General features: G+C 49.7%; 1 protein-coding gene across 3 annotated transcripts in view; it reads left to right on the plus strand.

The window, feature by feature from the left end:
• NF2 (neurofibromin 2) overlaps window positions 1-18,865 on the plus strand; it is a 91,187-nt gene extending 72,322 nt beyond the window's left edge. The window contains exons 14-17 of one of the 3 annotated variants that reach the window (XM_012507938.2): window positions 1,837-1,964; window positions 5,117-5,279; window positions 6,687-6,746; window positions 18,554-18,865. In XM_012507938.2, coding sequence (XP_012363392.1) covers window positions 1,837-1,964; window positions 5,117-5,279; window positions 6,687-6,722 — 327 coding nt within the window. In that variant the 3' untranslated portion in view covers window positions 6,723-6,746; window positions 18,554-18,865. The remainder of the gene's footprint in view (window positions 1-1,836; window positions 1,965-5,116; window positions 5,280-6,686; window positions 6,747-18,553) is intronic. The other 2 variants (XM_030816067.1, XM_003258051.4) reach the window with 2 other exon arrangements.
• Window positions 18,866-19,097: the final 232 nt, after the last annotated feature.

The raw sequence follows: 19,097 nt of genomic DNA on the forward strand, positions 1-19,097 counted from the left end.
TTTTGCCATGTTGCCCCAGCTGGTCTCAAACTCCTGAGCTCAAGTGATCTGCCTGCCTCAGCTTCCCAAAGTGCTGGGATTATAGGCATGAGCCACTGTGCCCAGCCTATATGTGTTGTTTTTAAAATATACACTGGAGCAAAGCTTATACACTGCTGTAACTGCTCTTTCCTCTTAGCAGTCAATCCTGGAGAAGATCATCCATATCAGCTTTTTAATCATGTTTTGTTGTAGGGATGGATTGTAATTTATTTAACCAGTCCCTCATGGATGAGTATTTGGTCTGTTTTCTTTTGCAATTTTGAACAAAATGGCACTGAACATCCCTGGACACAAATCTTGACACACACACGTGGATATATTGGTAGAATCAATTCTTATAATAGAACTGTGGGGTCAAATTTCAATTCTGATACTCTCCAAAGAAGTTGTACCAGTTCATGCTCTCACTATTGGTGCAGCAACTAGTATGCGTTTTTGCTGGGAATTTTTATGAAGTATAACATACACATAGAGAAGTGCCCAAATTACAACTGTACAGCTTGAAGAATTTTCACAAACTGAACATACCCATGTACCCAGCACCCAGATCAGAAAACAGGACATCCCTGGCACCCCAGGAGCCTTCTCTCAGCACCCTTGCAGACGGTCTGCCTCAGGCCTTGAGAATGTCTCAAATGAATGTTCCAAGCCTCTGCTCTTTCCCAGACACTGTCCTAGACTCAGTACGGGATCCAAGGATGAAAAAGAGGCAGATTGTTTGCAAGAAACTTGCAAATAGTAGAAAGAAGATACAGCCAAAAAGAAATCTTTTACAGGGTGGAATCACAGAAGAACCATTAGAGAACTGTAAACACAGCGTTAAGGGACAGCAAAGAAAACGGTTGCCGGCCGGCTGGGGGGGCTAGAAAGGCTTTGGTGAGAGATCGTGGTGTTTGAGAAGGGTCTTGAAAGAGGGATGGAACATAGGGAGGAGAAATGGGATAGCCAGGGGTACAGAGATGGGAAGGCAGTAGTCCAGGGGATAATAAACAATACTGTCTGTGACTTAGTAGGGCAAATAGTAGGAGAAGCCGGGAAGCTAGATTGGGGCCCTCTTTAGATGACCCTTTGTGCTGGGATGAAAGTCCAAAAAAAAAAAACCTACACCACTCCTGCTTTAGGCCCTACTCTGGTTGCATTGTCCAAGCTCGAGCCCCTCAGTGGGCAGGTGGAGCCCTTTGTGGTGTGTGATGGTGCCCATCTCCCACCCCACCTCTCCACACTGCATGGCAGACTCCTGGCACCCTTGCTGGGCACTGCCCCACCCATTGCCATATCTCCCACCTGGCAAACCTTCTCCTGGCACTGTCTTGGATCCCAGCAAAAGCAGCATCTCTTCTAGCCTCTGTTCGCTCCCTAGCTACAGTGTTTACCTTTTTTAACAGTGATGGTCTGTGAACACAACTATTTCCTGAACAAGACTTTCAGCTGCTCAAAGCCAAGGATGCTGTCTTGTTTTCTGCATCTCCAGCTCCTCGCACAGGGCCTGGGAGTTTCCTAAATGAAAAAGCGAGTGGGAGTTTGTGTTTGATTCAGCTGAGCATGAAGAATGGTTAGAGATTTGAGGGATGAGGGATGATTTTCCTGGATTTGTAGTCTTTGGTATTGTTTACCTGGCAGTGGCAAATGTGGAGTGAGTGAAGTGGAGGGATGGGGGCTTGTGGTGGCATTGGGAGGTGGGACCCGAGTTGTGCCCATTGCCTCTGTGGCTGCTGGAGGATCGTTTGTCAACACAGTAGTGTCCCTCTGTGCTTGTATGACCCAAGCTCCTAATCCGAAATTTCTCATTAACAGCCCATGAACCCAATTCCAGCACCATTGTCTCCTGACATACCAAGCTTCAACCTCATTGGTGACAGCCTGTCTTTCGACTTCAAGGATACTGACATGAAGCGGCTTTCCATGGAGATAGAGAAAGAAAAGTATGTAGCCCCCTGTGCCCTGCTGTGGGCAGCCGTGAACTAGAGTGAGTGACTGGGGCCTTGGGAAGCTGGGGCAGAGGTGAGAGGTCGCTGCAGCAGCCTGTCATTACTCCTGCAAAGGTTTGCTCTGCTCTTACCCCCTGGAGGAAGAAATTTCCTTAATCAGAAATTAAGGGACAACAGATCAGCATTCATTCTGAATGAATAAAAATAAAAATTTTTATCCAGGATAAAAATAACACTTGACTGGTGACCTGGAGTTTTTGGTGGCTCTGAACCTCACCTAAAATGTAGGACTGGGTTGTTAGCATCTCCGAGTCAGTTTAACTGCTGTTATACTACTGGACCGTAGTCACCTCCTAGTTGCATTCTCCAGCAACTGGGATCTGTGATGGTTCCCATGTCTGGAACAAACAAAGGTGAGAGAAGAGACTCAGGCTTGAGGCTAAGGAAAGCTGACAGCTGGTGGGGCCACTTTGCTGCAGTGGGTGGCGCTGGGCAGGGCCCCAGCATGGCCTGATCATGGCAGCAATTGCTGAGCTGCCCTCCGTCTTCCCTTTATGGTGGGCAGAAGTGGATCAGAGATGGAAAGGAAAGGATCCCCACTGCAGAGGAAATCTAAGCAAGGGCCCCTAGTTCCCAGAGCTAGCGGTAAGTTGGTTAACTGCTGCTGCTTGCTGGAGGACAACCACAGTAGCTACCATGCATTGAGTGCCTGTGTGTCAGGGGTTTTGACTTTTGTCTCATTTAATTCCTGCTAACTTACAAACATCAAACTGACATCAAAGGTAGGTTTTCATGTTCCCATTTTATAAGTGAGAACTCAGATTTAGAGAGTTTAGTGAACTCCACCAGCATCACACAGCTGATGCAGAGGGGTTGAAACCCCTCACCCATCTGACTCTGCAGCTCATGTGCTTTTACCATAGGTGGTATCCTCAGGAAAACCCTTTGGGGAAAGTGACTCCATGGAGTCCAGTATGGGCAACCGCAACCCAGGCTGTTTTTCTTTGGGCTCTCACACTGAGGGTATAGCTAAGTAGCCAATGAACCAGAGCCTCTAGCTGTCATATCTGCTGTCCATGTTCCTTTCCCCATTATCCAGACATATATATTTATGTGGTTGGGATCCGGGATCAGGGTGAAGCTGTTCTGTGTCTGCTATTTTATAGTTTGTATTTTGTTACTATCTTAGTTTGTTTTGGCTACTGTAACAAAATACCAGAGGCTGGGTAGCTTATAAACAACAGAAATTTATTTCTTGGCCATGTACAGTGGCTCATGCCTGTAATTCCAGCACTTTGGGAGTCCACGGGGGGCAGATCTCTTGAGCCAGGAGTTCAAGACCAGCCTAGGCAACATGGCGAAACCCCATTTCTACTAAAAATACAAAAATTAGCTGGGTGTGGTAGCACATGCCTGTGGTCCCAGCTACTGGGGAGGCTGAGATGGGAGGATTGCTTGAGCCTGTGAGGCAGAGGTTGCAATGAGCCCAGATTGCACCACTGCACTCCAGCCCAGGCAACAGAGAGACACCCTGTCTCAAAAAAAAAAAAAAAAAAAAAAAAAAAGGAAAGAAATTGATTTCTCACAGTTCAGGAGGCTGGGAAGGCCAAGATCAAGGCACGGGCAGAGGTGGAGTCTAGTGAGGGCATTCTTCCTGGTTCATAGTCAGCCCCTTTTTGCTGCATGCTCACCCAGTGGAAGGGATGAGGGGTCTCTCTGGAGTCTCTTTTATAAGGGCACTAATCCCATTCATGAGGCTCTACCCTCATGACTGCCCAAGGGCCCCACCTCCTGACACTTTTTTTTTTTTTTTTTTTTTTTTTTTTTGAGACAGAGTCTTGCTCCGTTGCCCAGGCTGGAGTGCAGTGGTGCGATCTCGGCTCACTGTAACCTCTGCCTCCTGGGTTCAAGCGATTCTCCTGCCTCAGCCTCCTGAGTAGCTGGGATTACAGGCGCACGCTGTCACGCCCAGCTAACTTTTGTATTTTTAGTAGAGATGGGGTTTCACTATGTTGGTCAGGCTGGTCTCGAACTCCTGACTCATGATCCGCCCACCTTGGCCTCCCGAAGTGCTGGGATTACAGGCGTGAGCCACTGCACCCAGCCGGCAATTAGGTTTCGACATATGAATTTTGAAGACACGAACATTCAGACCATAGCACTTCTTAACCTTGCACGTATTGGCAGTCTCTGTACTAACCACGGCAATCCCTATGGAGTGTTTTTGGTATTTGTATTGCATGTTTTTTCTGGCCATGCTTTGTAGTTGGACACTTTGTGGGTGGTTTCCAGATTTTCACCATCATAGATGCTGTCACTCAGTGTATCTGTTCTCAGGTGAGGGTGGGGATCTTTTCTTCCTTGCGTTGGGTGAGCTTCTGAGTGAGCTTCTGTCATCTTTAGATGAAGTCTCAGAACAAGTGGGAGTGTGGAGGTAGCCTATCAAAAGAGATCACGTGAAGCTGGACGCTGTGGCTTATGCCTATAATCCCAACCCTTTGAGACCAGGGGTTCAAAGCCAGCCTGGGCAGCATAGCAAGATCCTATCAAAAAAAAAAAAAAAAGAGTTTACTTGAATTATTGCTCCAAGAAGGGTTGAGACAAGGAGATTGTTCTGGGTTCCCAGGAAGCTTGTTTCATGTATGGTTTTTTTTTTTGTACAGAACGAAAAGCTGTCCATGACAGCTGGTATTTGTAGAGCTCCCCTATGAGAATTTACCAAGGGCTTTTCTACTCTTTCTTTTTCTTTCCTTTTCTTTCCTTTTTTTTTTTTTTAAATAGAGACAGGGTCTTGCTATGTTTCCCAAGCTGGTCTCCAACTCCTGGGCTCAAGCAATCCTCCTGCCTCAGCCTCCCAAAGTACTGGGATTACAGGCGGAGCCGCCGTGCCTGGCCTCCTACACTTTATTTTATTTAATCCTGACCACGGCCCTGTGATCATTATCCCAATTTTAATGATGAGGAAACATTCATAGCACTTAATTGACCAGCCCAAGCTCCCACAGCCTGTGAGTGGCCAAGTAGAGACGTGAACCCCAGGCCTCAAACCCTAGATTGCGCGCCAAGCAGCTTGTGGGCCACAGAGCACCTGAGCTGTGTCTCACTGTCTGCCCAAGCCCTGATGCACGATACCCTCTTGCCGACAGAGTGGAATACATGGAAAAGAGCAAGCATCTGCAGGAGCAGCTCAATGAACTCAAGACAGAAATCGAGGCCTTGAAACTGAAAGAGAGGGAGACGGCTCTGGATATTCTGCACAATGAGAACTCCGACAGGGGTGGCAGCAGCAAGCACAGTACCATTAAAAAGGTACCCAGGGTCTCTTTCTTGTATTTTGCTGATCAGGACCATCATTAATGAAATGTGAGGTTGGCATCTGGTTTCCTCAGTAGCCAAGTCACTAGACTATTGGCATCTTTTGTATGTACTTAGTTGAGGAAATTTTTTAACTTATGCCAGAAAGGGAATTTAATCTGCCAATGACTATGAACCCATTGGCTGGCTGGAAGTTGAGCTTGTGTTAAAAGCTCTGATGTAATGAACCCCTGTTACAGGGTGGATTTTGATCCATCATTTAGCAGTAAAGCATAATGCCCTTTTAAGCCAAGGGGTGTTATACCCAGGGAGCTGCCTTACTTTATGAGAAAGCAGAATGAAATGGAGGCTATTGAGAATGGACTTTCCCTCTAGTCTTGTGGTGTCTTTAAGTGACAAGGACTATAAAACCAAACTGAATTTTTAACTTTTTTCATACTTAAAAGGAAGTATCTAGGAGAGAACCTCTTTGTTTTAAAAGAGAAGACTTTATTATGTTGCAAATGGTTTCATATCTTTCTCTATTGGTATTTTGAGCTTTCAGCATTGTCGAGATTCAGAAGCTAAATTCCATACTAATTATCAGCCCAAGAGCATACCTCTCTCATTTGGGCCAAGCGGAAGGGTCCTCTCTTGCCAAATAATGCTCTGCTCTTAACTGATAGCCCAGGACCAGGTTAACACCTATAAAATAGGTGTTATTAAGATAAGACTGTCCATTGAGTTTAGGTGATACTGATAACAGTTAATTTTTTACTCTTTACCTCAGTCTTTAAAATAGGCTTCCAGTTTTACGGACTGTCTCTGTTTTTAGTGGTTAAGCTGTATCTGAAAACTCCAGGGGATCTGTTTCTACCTGCCTTCGTTGTTGGGTACAGTAGGCAGCCCTGACTTCTACCTCTCGACTCCAGTCACAACTGGCACCGGGTAGAGAATTCCTTTTAATAGTGCAACCTAGAAGGAAAGGCATTTCCACATTCCACATTCTTCTTTCCTCTGGCTTCTGTAATTTACTGGGCTTCCCTTCCAAAACAAAATTATTAAACAGTAAAGGGAGTTCAAGGGAGGCCTCAGCCATTAAGGAAAGAGGTAAAACGATGGCTGAGCCAGTGAGCCAGTCAGCCCTTAAATGAACTGCCTCAGACACCCCATCTCACCCCTTACCCCCAGCCTTGTCGTCTGGGTTCCAGGAGCAGTCTCACCATTTCCACCGCTGCTGCAATAAGCAGGGCCCTCAGCCACAGAAACCTGCAGTGTGAAAGCTGGAGAGACCCTGTTCCAAGCCATTAAAACAAACAAAATCACTCAGGCCTATCCAAGCATTTTGCAGATGGCACTTATGGCATTGTTGATATCACAGGGTATGTTTTTGTTTTTCTTCATTTTATTTTGCTGGTTTAGCCTCAAGCCCAAGGCAGAAGACCTATCTGCATTTGAGCCCTCAAAGTAGGTTGTTCCCAGGTACTTTCTATGTGGTGATGGTATTGCCCTCTGTGATACTAACCCGTGCATGAGCTTGCCTGTCTCTGTCCTCGGGCCACACTGAGCCCTTACGAGGGCAGGTGGTGCCTGGGTACTGGCCGCAGCATGCTTTGAGTCTAAAAGCAGGCACCCACCCTGTGGAGCCAGACCAGCCTCCAGGGCCCCAGAAGACTGCCCTTGTTCCGAAGAGCATGTCATGGGGCTGTAGGACCGGCCATTCTTCCCATCTCGTGTCGTTGTTGGGCTGGGAAAGGTTATGGCTTCTTGTCCAGTCAGGTGTGTCTAAAAGTCCTTTGTCTTGGTGGCATACTCCTAGCATGGAAATGGGGTCAATCTGGGCATTTTTGAGACTGGTGTCTTTAACTCGAGATCAAGACGTTTTATGCGGTGACAGCCTCTCAAGACCCATGGTCACACCTGGCAGCTTCTGGTCGTGGGGCGAAGGGGTTGCTTGTGCTGGCTCATTTTCCTTTAGAGCTTTCCCTCTCTGTACACACCCCTTTTCTTTTCAAATAAAACAAACCCAGAGCACAGGGTCTGATATGTGAGTCCACGGGGAGTGGACTGTCTGTTCATCTGTGCTCAGCCGCTTCTGCTTCAGCTTCCTCTCCACAGGCTGAGCAGAGATGTGGTCAGAGTGAACTCACATTGGAACAGTACAGTCATGGCACCCCGGAGAGGAGTGGTCACTGGTTGCTGAGTGAATTAACTGAATGTTTGCTGCTTTTCTCCTGCAACAATTAATTATTCTTCCAGCATGCCTAGGCAGTGGAGAGAATGTATTTTGCCCAATAATAAAATGACATCCTGCCTCTACTTCTCACCTAATCCCCAGTAGTACTCATGCCAACAAGCCCCACACCACCCAACAGCAGCATAGGATGTGTCCTTTGGGGTCTTCCCCGCAGTTTCTGCTCATAGAGTAGAATAAGCTCATTGGAACCTTTCTACCAAAAAGAGATCTGGCATAAGATAGATCCTACTTGTGGTCATTATCCCATCAAGAGAGGTCAGCTGTTAAAGTCCCTGACAGATCTTATTAAAAGGTACACTTGAGCTGTCAGTGGTTCCAAGAATCCATGACATGAACCCTGTTTTGTATGTGACACTTTCATTTATCGGGCTCCTGTTTCTTCAGCTTTCATACCCATGTTGGCATTGATACCCTGATACAGAACAGTCCGTGCTCTCAGCAGGGCAGTTATGGCCAGCATTGTCATGGGCAGGCCAGCTGATGGCACCCAGAGCAGCCAGGTGGACCCACCTTGGTTTACTGAACTTTTTGTAACCACGGGGGCAAGCAGAAAACCCTGCTGCGTTTCAGCCAGTGCTGCCAGGTGTTCCCTCCATGGGAAGGTGCTGCTCAACCCGAATGTGATTTCCTCTTTCTTCTTTCTATAATGATGCAGAATGCTGAAATTCTTCAGGGTCCTGATTTTGACTGTCATTTCTCGCTGAGCTTTTACTGCAGACAAAAGAAGTTTCATTTTTAGTTAAATGTGCACTGCTCCTGGGACATACATGGATGCATTTATTTATTCATCCATTTTAATGTCTTGATGTGAACTTGTTTTTAAAGCAGGCTACCAGGCAATTAATCAAACACTCGGGTTAATCAAGGGTTAATAAAAGCAGAGACTTGATGTTTATTAGGACAGGCATTCTCTCAGCATCACTAGATTAAATAATGCTGCACTATTAAATTTTGCTGCACATGAAGTTCAGTGCATGTTCCATTTTCTAGACTTTGGCAGTGCCTGTGGTCAGTGACCGGGACTGATGAACAGCCACATGCCTGCACTAGGGTGGCTCTGGGGTGGTGCATGCTGCAGTCTGGCTGGCACAAGCCTAGCTGAAGAGAAGTACTGCTTTAGGCTTGGATGTGGGGATACCTAGATGTCAAGGGCAGAACTCCATCTAGAATGCCTGGGGATGAGATGCAAAAGCTGATAGTGAATGGAACAGTTTCCAGTGTCCAAAAGCTCGCTAATCTGGGATCAAGCCAGCCTGCGTTGATGTTAGTTTTGTTTTGTTTTGAGACATGGTCTCACTCTGTCACCCAGGCTGGTACGTTCTCGGCTCACTGCAACCTCCACCTCACAGGCTCAAGTGATCCTCCCGCCTCAGCCTCCCAAGTAGCTAAGACTAGGGGTACTAGCCACCACACTCAACTAATTTTTGTATTTTTTGTAGAGATGGGGTTTCGCCATGTTGCCCAGGCTGGTCTCGAACTCCTAAGCTCAACCAATCTGCCCGCCTCAGCCTCCCAGAGTGCTGGGATTATAAAAGTGAGCCACCGTGCCTGGACTGTTTTGTTTTTAATAAGGTTTTTTTTGGTTTTTTTATTGGTTTGAGACAGGATCTCACTCTGTCAACCACGTTGGTGACAGCCTCGACCTCCTGGGCTCAAGCAATCCTCCCACCTCAGCCTCCCAAGTAGCTGGGACTACAGGCATTTGCCACCATGCTTGACTGATTTTTTTATTTTTATTTTTGTAAAGATGGGTTTCGCCATGTTGTCCAGGCTGGTCTCGAACTCCTGAGCTCAAGTGATGTTCCCGCTACAGCCTCCCAAAATGCTGGAATTACAGACATGAGCCATCTTGCCCGGCCATTGTATTTGTCCTCGTTTTCAGTACTCTTCTGCCTCACTGAGAGGTCTCAGAGTCTGCTGTGTGGTTTCAGCAGTACCCATGGGGGCTGTGTAACGTTGAAGCTGATTCAAGGAGTTTGCCCTTAGGTTACTAGGGGTTACCGCATTCCCTCAGGAATGCTGAGCGGCCATCCAGTTTGATTAACCGAGGTTCCTACTTCTCTGCCACTTCCTTTCTCTATAATTCTTACTCGCTCTCTCTCTCTTTTTTTTTTTTTATTATACTTTAAGTTCTAGGGTACATGTGCACAACGTGCAGGTTTGTTACATATGTATATATGCAGCCGTAAAAAAGGATGAATTCTTACTCTCTCTTGAGGCACAATGTCCTCACCTCCAAAAGGTGAATAAAAATAGTCTTTGCCCCCAGGACTGTTGTGAGGAATAAATGAGAGAATGTGCGTGAAACACTCAGTGCACAGTCAGAGCTCAGTAAGGGGTGAAAACTCTGAAAAGGGAAAATCTGCTTGTGATCCTGCAGCAAAGGGCAAAGGATGGCATGTGGGCCACACCGCCACATCTAGGTACACAGCTTGTGCTGGGCATATTCATTCATTGTATTAATTGCTACGTGGCTAGAAGTAAAAACTTTTAAAAAGCCGTAATTGCCTAGGCACAGTGGCTCATGCCTGTAATCCCAGCACGTTGGGAGGCCGAGGCAGGTGAATCACCTGAGGTCAGGAGTTCGAGACCAGCCTGACCAACACAGAGAAACCCCGTCTCTACCAAAAATACAAAATTTGCCGGGTGTGGTGGCCCATGCCTGTAAACCCAGCTACTTGGGAGGCTGAGGCAGGAGAATTGCTTGAACCTGGGAGGTGGGGGTTGCGGTGAGCCAAGATCGTGCCATTGCACTCCATCCTGGGCAACAAGAGAAAGATTGTCTCATAAATAAATGAATAAATATATAGCCATAATCAACTTCACTGGTTCCTTGTAATATTTCACTTAGATTTGCAAGGATATATTTTTCTCCTCTTGCTAATCTTAACTTCCTGTATTTCCATTTTTCCCAATTGATGATCAGTACAACTAGTTTGGCATTTGCATCTGAGTCAGAGCAGTGCTAGCAATCAAAAGCCGCCCTGGGGAACCTGGAATTGTTTCATTCTCAGCGGGAGCGACACGTGTCCTGGCATCTGAGCCTTCCGAGTGAGGGGACTGAGTCTGGCAGTCAGGCTGGGGTTGGGGGACACAGGGTGCCTTGAGCCTGGCTTTCGTGCCTTCAGAGCCACAGTGCCAATGATGGGAGTGGTGGCTTGGTGTGGCGTAACTGTACTACCACACCTTGAAGGTAAAATGCAGTCCTGGAATATATACATTCAAGGTCTTTCTTTCATCGCTTCTCAAGAGAGGGGTTTCAGTCTCCCGATCCTGAGCTGGTCTGAGTGCCAGCAAACAAAGTCATCACTTTTGTGCCCGTGGTCTCCCAAGGAGCACAGGATTTCCACGGAAATTGATGGATGAGAAATCATGGGGGTGGTGGAGCTTAGAAAGCTTATTTCATTAGTAAATGGTTTGAACCGTCAAGGTCCAACTGTGATTTCCACTGATGGAGGGACAGGAAGAAGAGGAGCCTTGACATTTATCTCAAGCGCCAGCAGCTTCTCTTGGATCAGGAAGACATAAAAGTCCAATGTCATCTTCAATTTGTGCGGGCTCCCCTTGGAGTTGCAGAGCTGGTGAAGTGAAGTAGAACAGTTAAAAAAACACCCGGGGAAGTGACAAATCACAGAGAGAGATTGCATACGCGGGAAAGGCGTCTCCCACAATTAAAACAAGCGGCCAGAGCCTCCCTGGCAACCTCTGGTCTGCATTGCCAGCCCTGAAGATGGCTGCTAAACTACTTAAGTTTAATAGGTAGTTAATATAGCCAACCCGCCTTATGACCCCAGTGGGCTGAATGGCTCTGCTTGCTTTAGGAACTGGGCGTTGTATAGTAGAGCATCTTGGCTTGACATAAAAGGTAGCATACTGGCTCCCCAGCCCCGAACCTTCCCTGCTGGAGCAAGGCAGGGGTGAGAGGGGGAAGGAAAGAAAAAGGAGTCGGGTGGGGAGCAAGGATTAACAGGGAGCAGTAGCAGCACCAGGTGTGGGCATAGCACACTGGGAAGAAATTGCAGAGGTGATCTGAACTCTTCCTCTCCGCTTCCTGGCTCTGTGGAAGCCCAGGGAAGGCATTAAGAACTGCAGGCTGCTCTTAGTGCTCCTCCCGGATGGGACACCTTGGGCTCATCCCTGAAGGCCACTCCTACCACTCTCACACACTGAGTTCCTGGTGTCTCGTAACTGTTGAGAGCTTAGTTTTCTTGCTTGTTTCTGGTAGCTCTAGATAGAAGAATGTATCAGCCTCTTTTCTAAAAGTCAACAAGCCAATCCTGTTTTTGGTTAAGACACTTTACCCGGTCAAGCAGTTGTTCTTTGGGAGCTGTTGAAGAGCCTACGAACCTGCCTGGCCTGCCTAGGTATTTTACGACCATTTGGAAGTGTCTGAGGATATTACCAGGCCTTATTTGAGGCAGTAAAACACCCCATTTGGCCCCTCGGCACTGAAGATGTGTTTCAGTGCAGCTCTCCTCGGCACCGGATTTGTTGCTGCAACAGTGGGAGGGAAGAGCCGGATGCAAACTCATTCTGCGAGCTGGAGGTTCTGCTCTCATGATCCTTGCCATGATTTCTCTTTTGATGTTGGCAATTTTAAAATGACATCAGTCTATCTGGACCTTTTTCCTAAGGCTCTTGCTCAGACCACTCAGTAGATAGCCGCCACCTGCCCAGTGAGGTGAATCAGGCCCATTAGGCCATTTGTCAGGGGAAGGAACAGAGGAGCAGCGGAGGGCCCCGCCGGCCGGTGCCACAGGGCAGCCTGCAAAGCAGGTAGACAGGTTTTCAGGCAGCTTTTGCTGCTTTGGGTCCCTCAGGGATTAATACACAAAAAGGGCCCCTCTGGTATTCAGTGGCAGATTTCTCTTGAGAGCAGATAAAGTCGCTAATACCAAATTGGATTTGTTCATTGGGGTGGACTTGCCCTTTCATTCCACGTCTGTGTAGGATAAGTGTGTGGATAGCGCTCCCACTGTGCACATCGCCAGATGGCATTTGGGTGCAAGCTGTCCCTAGCCAGACTGCAGAAAAGCTTGATCTGGGCCGGACACGGTGGCTTATGCCTGTAATCCCAGTACTTTGGGAGGCCGAGGCGGGCGGATCACGAGGTCAGGAGATCGAGACCACGGTGAAACCCCGTCTCTACTAAAAATACAAAAAATTAGCCGGGCGCGGTGGCGGGCACCTGTAGTCCCAGCTACTCGGAGAGGCTGAGGCAGGAGAATGGCGTGAACCCGGAAGGTGGAGCTTGCAGTGAGCCGAGATCGTGCCACTGCACTCCAGCCTGGGCGACAGAGCGAGACTCTGTCTCAAAAAAAAGAAAAAAAAATACAAAAGTTAGCTGGGCGTGGTGGCGTGCGCCTGTAGTCCCAGCTACTCAGGAGGCTGAGGCAGGAGAATCGCTTGAACCCAGGAGGCAGAGTCTGCAGTGAGCCGAGATCATGCCACTGCAGTCCAGCCTGGCAACGGAGTGAGACTCCGTCTCAAAAAAAAAAAAAAAAAAAGAAAGAAAAGAAAAGCTTGATCTGGCCACTTAGTACAGCCATCCCCCTTCACTGGCCCTTCCTCTTTGCTCATTAGGAAGGGGGAAAGTTTCCCACACCCCAAACCAAAGATTCTTTTGGAATTTGCCGCTACTGGATTCGGCTATCACCTTTCTGCTCCGAGTCTGCTTTCTCCCTGTGGATCCGGTGCCAGAGGATCTGCACGTCCTTTTGTGTCTACACCCTCCCCCGCTCCTTCGTTTTCAATATGTAGTAGTGGAGAGGAAGTGTAACATGATTTTAGGGCTCACATTTCAATTCCACTACATTTTTATGGGACAAGCAGAGACCCAGCGCCCGGAGTTATTAGGTTAGTATCTAAAATGGGTTCAGCGCTGTGAGTCTTATTGTTTAAAATGAATGAGATGGTCCCCTTCTGCCTTTGTCCTCCCTTGGGATGAGTGGATTGAGGCAAGGCCCCCAGAGACGAGTTGAAGGAATCCTGGTGCTCTGATTAGTTTTGTTCCCCAGCTTAATTGTACAGCTTCCTTTCTCTCACCACTGATAGCCGAAGTGGCTCTGTGTCTCCCCCAGCCTTCCCTTGCTTTAGGAACAAGATGATCACAATGCAGCCTTGTGAATCAATTTTCTCTCTGTGCTGATGAAAGTGTAATTCATTCTTAATCAAGCAGCCTTGCTGCTGCAGGCTCTGTGCTGGAATACATTTAGTTACCCTCCCATCACTTTAGGAAACGATCCCCCAAAAGGGCTTTTAGAGGAGAGCTGGAAGGAGAGTTGGCCGTGTGCCTCGTGCTGTGGTTTTCCAGCAGGGGGCACTGTCAGGAACGATGCTGGTGGAGACTGTAGCTGGAAGCCTTCCGCTGCTGGCAGGGCAGCAGGAGAATGTCACAGGTGCCTTCCAGGCTTGCTTTCTTCAGACCCTGGGGCCATTTCTCAGAAGTACCTTAATGGGCCACCCAAAATCCTCAGGTAGCAGTGAGGAGGAACAGTTGAAGATGCAGATTGCATGCCTGGGTTAGAGAGTGCCGGCTGGGTACCAGGTTCTTTTAGCCAGCCTCCTCTGTCTTTTTAAGTAGACAGATGTGTCTCCTGAATCTGAACTTGTTTAGATTGGGTGGATGTGTCTGTTTTTGTCACACCACACAATTTGGGGAGCGTAAGGAGGCCCAGCTCTGCCAGAATGGAACTCTCCTAAGTTCTCCCCTGCCCTCTCACAGCCTGCTGGCTGTCACAAACAGCTGGCAGTTTTATGGACAAGTGGGCAGGGGAAAAGGGACTCTGCCGGGGCTGAGTCTCGACGTTGGGCAGGAAGTAAAAGCCAGGCCCCAACAAGTGGATCAGAGGGGGGATGTGAAGATGAACAGTCAGATAGCAATAAAGCCTCATAGATCTGCCCCAGAGAAAGAAAAGGAAGTTCGTCTCAGAATGGAATTGGATTAGTGACAGACTTGAGCAGTCGGTTCAGTCGAGAGAGAACTTAATTCCTCCTGTGTTATTCACATGGCTGATTCTAATCAGATGTGAAGAGACAGCTGGAGGAGAGCAGCGGGTCAGCCCATGCCTGGTGCGGAGGCTTCATGTTCTTGTAGGCATCTTCAGGGAACTGGCAGGAGCACTTTGGGCTGGAGACTCTGAGCAGGGCCCTTGGGTTTATAGCCTGCCCAAGGAGCTGGGCCCGGCTGTGGGACTCCCATGGTTGGACCTTGTCTAGATTCAGTGAAAGTTTTGAAGGACAGTGCGTGGCAGACGTCACTGGTCACGTTCACCAGAGCTTGGCCCACTTGTCTTCAGAAGGATTCAAAGGCAGTTGACCAGACTTGGCAGGTCCCAGACTGGTGCAGCCACTGTCCTTGAGACCCTGATTGTACACCCTGAGGTGCTTCTGCTTCATTACCTGCTGAAATTTGGAGATGTCTTCTTCCTGGATAACCTTCAAGATACTCATTGTGCATGCGAGGAATTCCCCACCCTCCTGGGGGGACACCACTCCCCAGGCAGGCAAGGTTGGGCAAGGGGAGGGCTGTTGCTGGATTGCCAAAGGGAGCATGGACATTTTTGTTTGGAATTCAGGGTGGGGATGGGACTCACCAGAGTGGCTTCAGTGCTCAACTCACAGTGCAACATAGGATAAGGTGAAGGCCTTCTTGGGAGGCCTCTTCTGGCTCTAGCAAGCGGGTGTTGCTGGGCAGTGTAGAGAGACCCAGGCTGGTCGCTGAGCAGGAAGATGTACCTGACACTGGTGGGCCTGCACACCTTAGGGTATGAGAGCATCGCAGGGGAACCAGGAAACTTGTTAGCTGGTTTTCATGTGTTTAAAAAGAAGACTCGGAGGCAGAGTTTATTTTATCAAGGGCTAGCTTTTTGCCATTTCTTCTGAGCTTTTGCCTTTTCCTTTATGAATACTTCCTGCCTATGAGTGTACTGTAAATGTGACAGCCAGTGAGCTTTCTAGAAGCAGCAGATGGTGAAAGATCCACAGGTGAGGAGCCTGCCCACTGGAGGGGCGAGACAGTGCTCAGGCAGGGTGCGCAGGTGGCAGAGCTGTTCGTATGCCCTGCGAGGTGGCTTCCCAAGCTGTCTGTAGAAAAACTGCCCGAGGGCAAATGGCTCCCCTGAGCTTCTACCTGCAGGAAAGAAGCCCAAGGGCTCTCCTCGTCTCACTGCCTGCCTTCCTCACCTGCTGGGAGGAGGGCATTGTGGTGTCTGAGATAAAGGATACCCCCAAGGTGGAAGCAGAGCCATGGGGGTGGCTGGGAGGGCCACTCCAGCAGCAGGGAGGAGCATTGTGCAGTAAATTCTGACTCCGGGCCTCCTGTGGGGATTGGAACCCATAGGAATTGCACAGTGAGGGTAAGGGTGGGGTGGCAGCAGCCGGGTCTGTCTAAGGGGCAAGCAGCGGTGGCTGAAGGCTCCCAGGGCCCTGGGGCAGCAGCCCTTGCTGACCAGTGCAGCCAGGTCGTGGCTGCCTCCAGCTGGTGGGTCTGCCTTTCCCTCTGACTGCCTCAGTGCCTTCTGGAAGACTGTGGCTGTCTCTCCTGCCCAGTGGCTGTGGTGCCTTCCTACTTCTGTGTGGGCAGACTGATTTCCTTCTCTACCTTTACTTGTGGCTAAGGCGAAGCTCCTGCTCTTGCAAGATAAGAGGTGGGGCTGAGGCGCTGCAGTGCAGCTGGGGTGGGGTTCGGGAAGCAGCCTGCCCACCCCAGAGCACTCTGCATCCTAATAAGCACATGCTCGAGTCACTGGAATCTGGTGCTGCTGGCACTGCCAAAACCCTCCCCTAGCACCTCGAGGGGACAGCCAGCATGCTCCTCGAGTGGAGGATCCAGGAATTCTTGGAGCCAACATTGCACAAATGGGCAGGAGCCTCTCAAGGCCCCCACAGCCTGGGCTCCCTGCCTGGGGAAGTGGCCTGGCTTCATGGGGGCATCACTTGGCCCGCCTGGTAGGCATGGAGGCCAGTGCCATACGTGACCTTGCTGTTGCCTGCACCCCTTCCTAACGAGCACTCTGCTCCCCGCTGGAAGGAGAGGAGCCAGGGCTGGGGAGGGGAGAAACGTGATGCTGCTATTAGCAATAACAGCTGCCGAGTTCCCACCATGCGCCAGGCGCAGTGCTGAGCACATCACACGCAGTTCCCAATTCCTCTGCCTGTCACCCCACGAGGAAGGGGCTGCCATCATGCTCACTTCATGGTGAGGAACTGAGGCCAGAGGGGAGCAAGTGACCTGCCCAGGTTCACACAGCTGGTCAGTGGCCCAGCTGGGCCTTGCACCAGGCAGCTGACCGTGCCTGTGTCTGGCTCAAAGTGGCTGTTCTTTTCAGAAACCTGAGCGGAGACACTGGGCTCACATGCTTTCATTTAAACCCTCTCCCATTTTTGCCCCAGTAGTTATCTGGCAGCTAAATCTCTTCCTCCTTTCTTCCCCAGTGACCATTCTGGTTCCCATCATCACAGGGCACATAACTCCTGGCCCTTCTCCTCTGATTACATTTAGAGAGAAGCCCATCCTGACGCCGCTGCCTTCTAGAGGGAGTTCCATTTAGGCAAAAAAGCGCTCTCCATTCCCATCAGAACCGGGCTTTCCAAAGGGCTCTGAAATTGGTTCCGCTGAAGAAAGCAGCTGAGCTGCCTCCCCACATTCCGCTTGTTAGTCGGGAACTTCAAGGCCAAAAGATTTGGCAGGATTTAAAGAGTCGCTCTCAAGCTGTCTCATTCTGAGCACAGTAATGCTGTCTGTCTTCTGATGGTGAAGTGGTCGGTTTGGAGTCTCCCTCCCCTGCCCTTTATGGAGCTGCCGATAGTACTGAGGACTCTTCACATGCAGATTCGAGGGGTCGAGAGAATGGGCCAGACCATCTTGCCTGCCCCATGGCAACCTCCAGAGGAAAGAGGCTGAGAGAGGTCAAGGGTGTCCACAGTGAGCTGCTGATGGCAGAGAGTGAGCTCTCGGACCTTCTCAGCCCTGTGTGGAGCTCTTGCCTCTCCCGCGCACCTCAGTTTAGTTATCATCATAGCGCACGTCCTGGTCGCTTAACAAACATTGAGCTCCTGATCGGCACATAGCACTAAGCCAGATATTTGAGGGATATGAAGATGAATGGTACGGACTCCCTCCCCTCCACCCCCGCACTCCTGTGGGAAGTCCCGGAGCTGGAAATGGAACACAGTCACATCCAAGGCATTGATTTCAGGAGTCAGCAGAGAGCAGGGAATAGGGAGAGTGCTGGCTCCAGATGCTTCTGTCCAGGGAGATGGTGGGAAGTGGCCCAGAGTCAGGGGCTTAGGAGGTTGCAAACTTCACCATGCCAAGAGCTCGGTCCCTGATCCACCCCATCCCCTTCCACATCTCCCTGACTGTCCTTTACATTTGCTGGGCAGAGTGCCGCCTGTGTGCACCAGCCCTCCCTGCCTGCACCAGCCACACCGAGAAAGCTGTTGCCTCCAGCTCATGGAGAGAAACACCTTCTCAGCTGCCACGTCATGAGCAAGTTTGCTTCGGGACCACCTGGGAAACCAGGAGTAGAAGGAGTAAACTCTTCCTCATCTGCTACAGGCCTGCCTTGCCTAAGGCCTCGTCACCTTACTCCAGCCATGTTGCCAGGGCATGAGGACCAAGATGCTTGCCCTGCCAAGCCTGGAGAGGATGAGCAGCCTCAGCTGGCGCCGCCACAGACAGCACACCACAGAAGTGGCTCAGGGACCTTGGTAGATGGGAATGTGAGAATCTATTAAAATAGGGATCTCCGGTCCTCTGTCAAGAGGCAATGCTGATGGCTTTTTCCTGCTGGCGTGCCTCTGCCCACCAGCCTTCCCCTTACACATCCTCATTTGTCACCTCCTAATTTGAATTACTGGGCAAATCTGGCCGCCTATTTGGGACTGACAGCCAACTTCTTGAGCATCTATTTGAACAGCCTTCCCTTTCGCTCCCAACCACCTTTGAGGTGAGTCCAAGTGGCAGGACAGGACCCTGTGTGATAGAGCGGAGGTCTCATGCCCTCTCAACTTCTCTGCTTTCTTACAGCTCACCTTGCAGAGTGCCAAGTCCCGAGTGGCCTTCTTTGAAGAGCTCTAGCAGGTGACCCAGCCACCCCAGGACCTGCCACTTCTCCTGCTCCCGGGACCGCGGGATGGACCAGATACCAAGAGAGCCATCCATAGGGAGCTGGCTGGGGATTTCGTGGGAGCTCCAGAACTTTCCCCAGCTGAGTAAAGAGCCCAGCCCCTCTTATGTGCAATTGCCTTGAACTACGACCCTGTAGAGATTTCTCTCATGGTGTTCTAGTTATCTGACCTGAGTCTTTGTTTTAAGAAGTATTTGTCTTCCTTTGTCTAATGTGGGATTCCTGACTCCCTTCCACCAAGGCATCCTGGTGTACGTGTGTCTTGCACTCCAGAGCTGACCTCCACCGCCCAGCCTGGGAAGTCGTTGTAGGGAGTGATATACTGAAGCCCTGAGAGGCCAGTGCCATCATCCCTACCCCGCCCAGGGTTCCGGAACATTCATTCCCCAATGTGTGAGGACCTGGCATGCAGCGAAGGAGCCCAGCCCGGCGGATCCCAGGCTC

This window comes from Nomascus leucogenys, chromosome 7b, assembly GCF_006542625.1.
Source record: "Nomascus leucogenys isolate Asia chromosome 7b, Asia_NLE_v1, whole genome shotgun sequence".
In the NCBI taxonomy this organism is placed as follows: Eukaryota; Metazoa; Chordata; class Mammalia; order Primates; family Hylobatidae; genus Nomascus; species Nomascus leucogenys.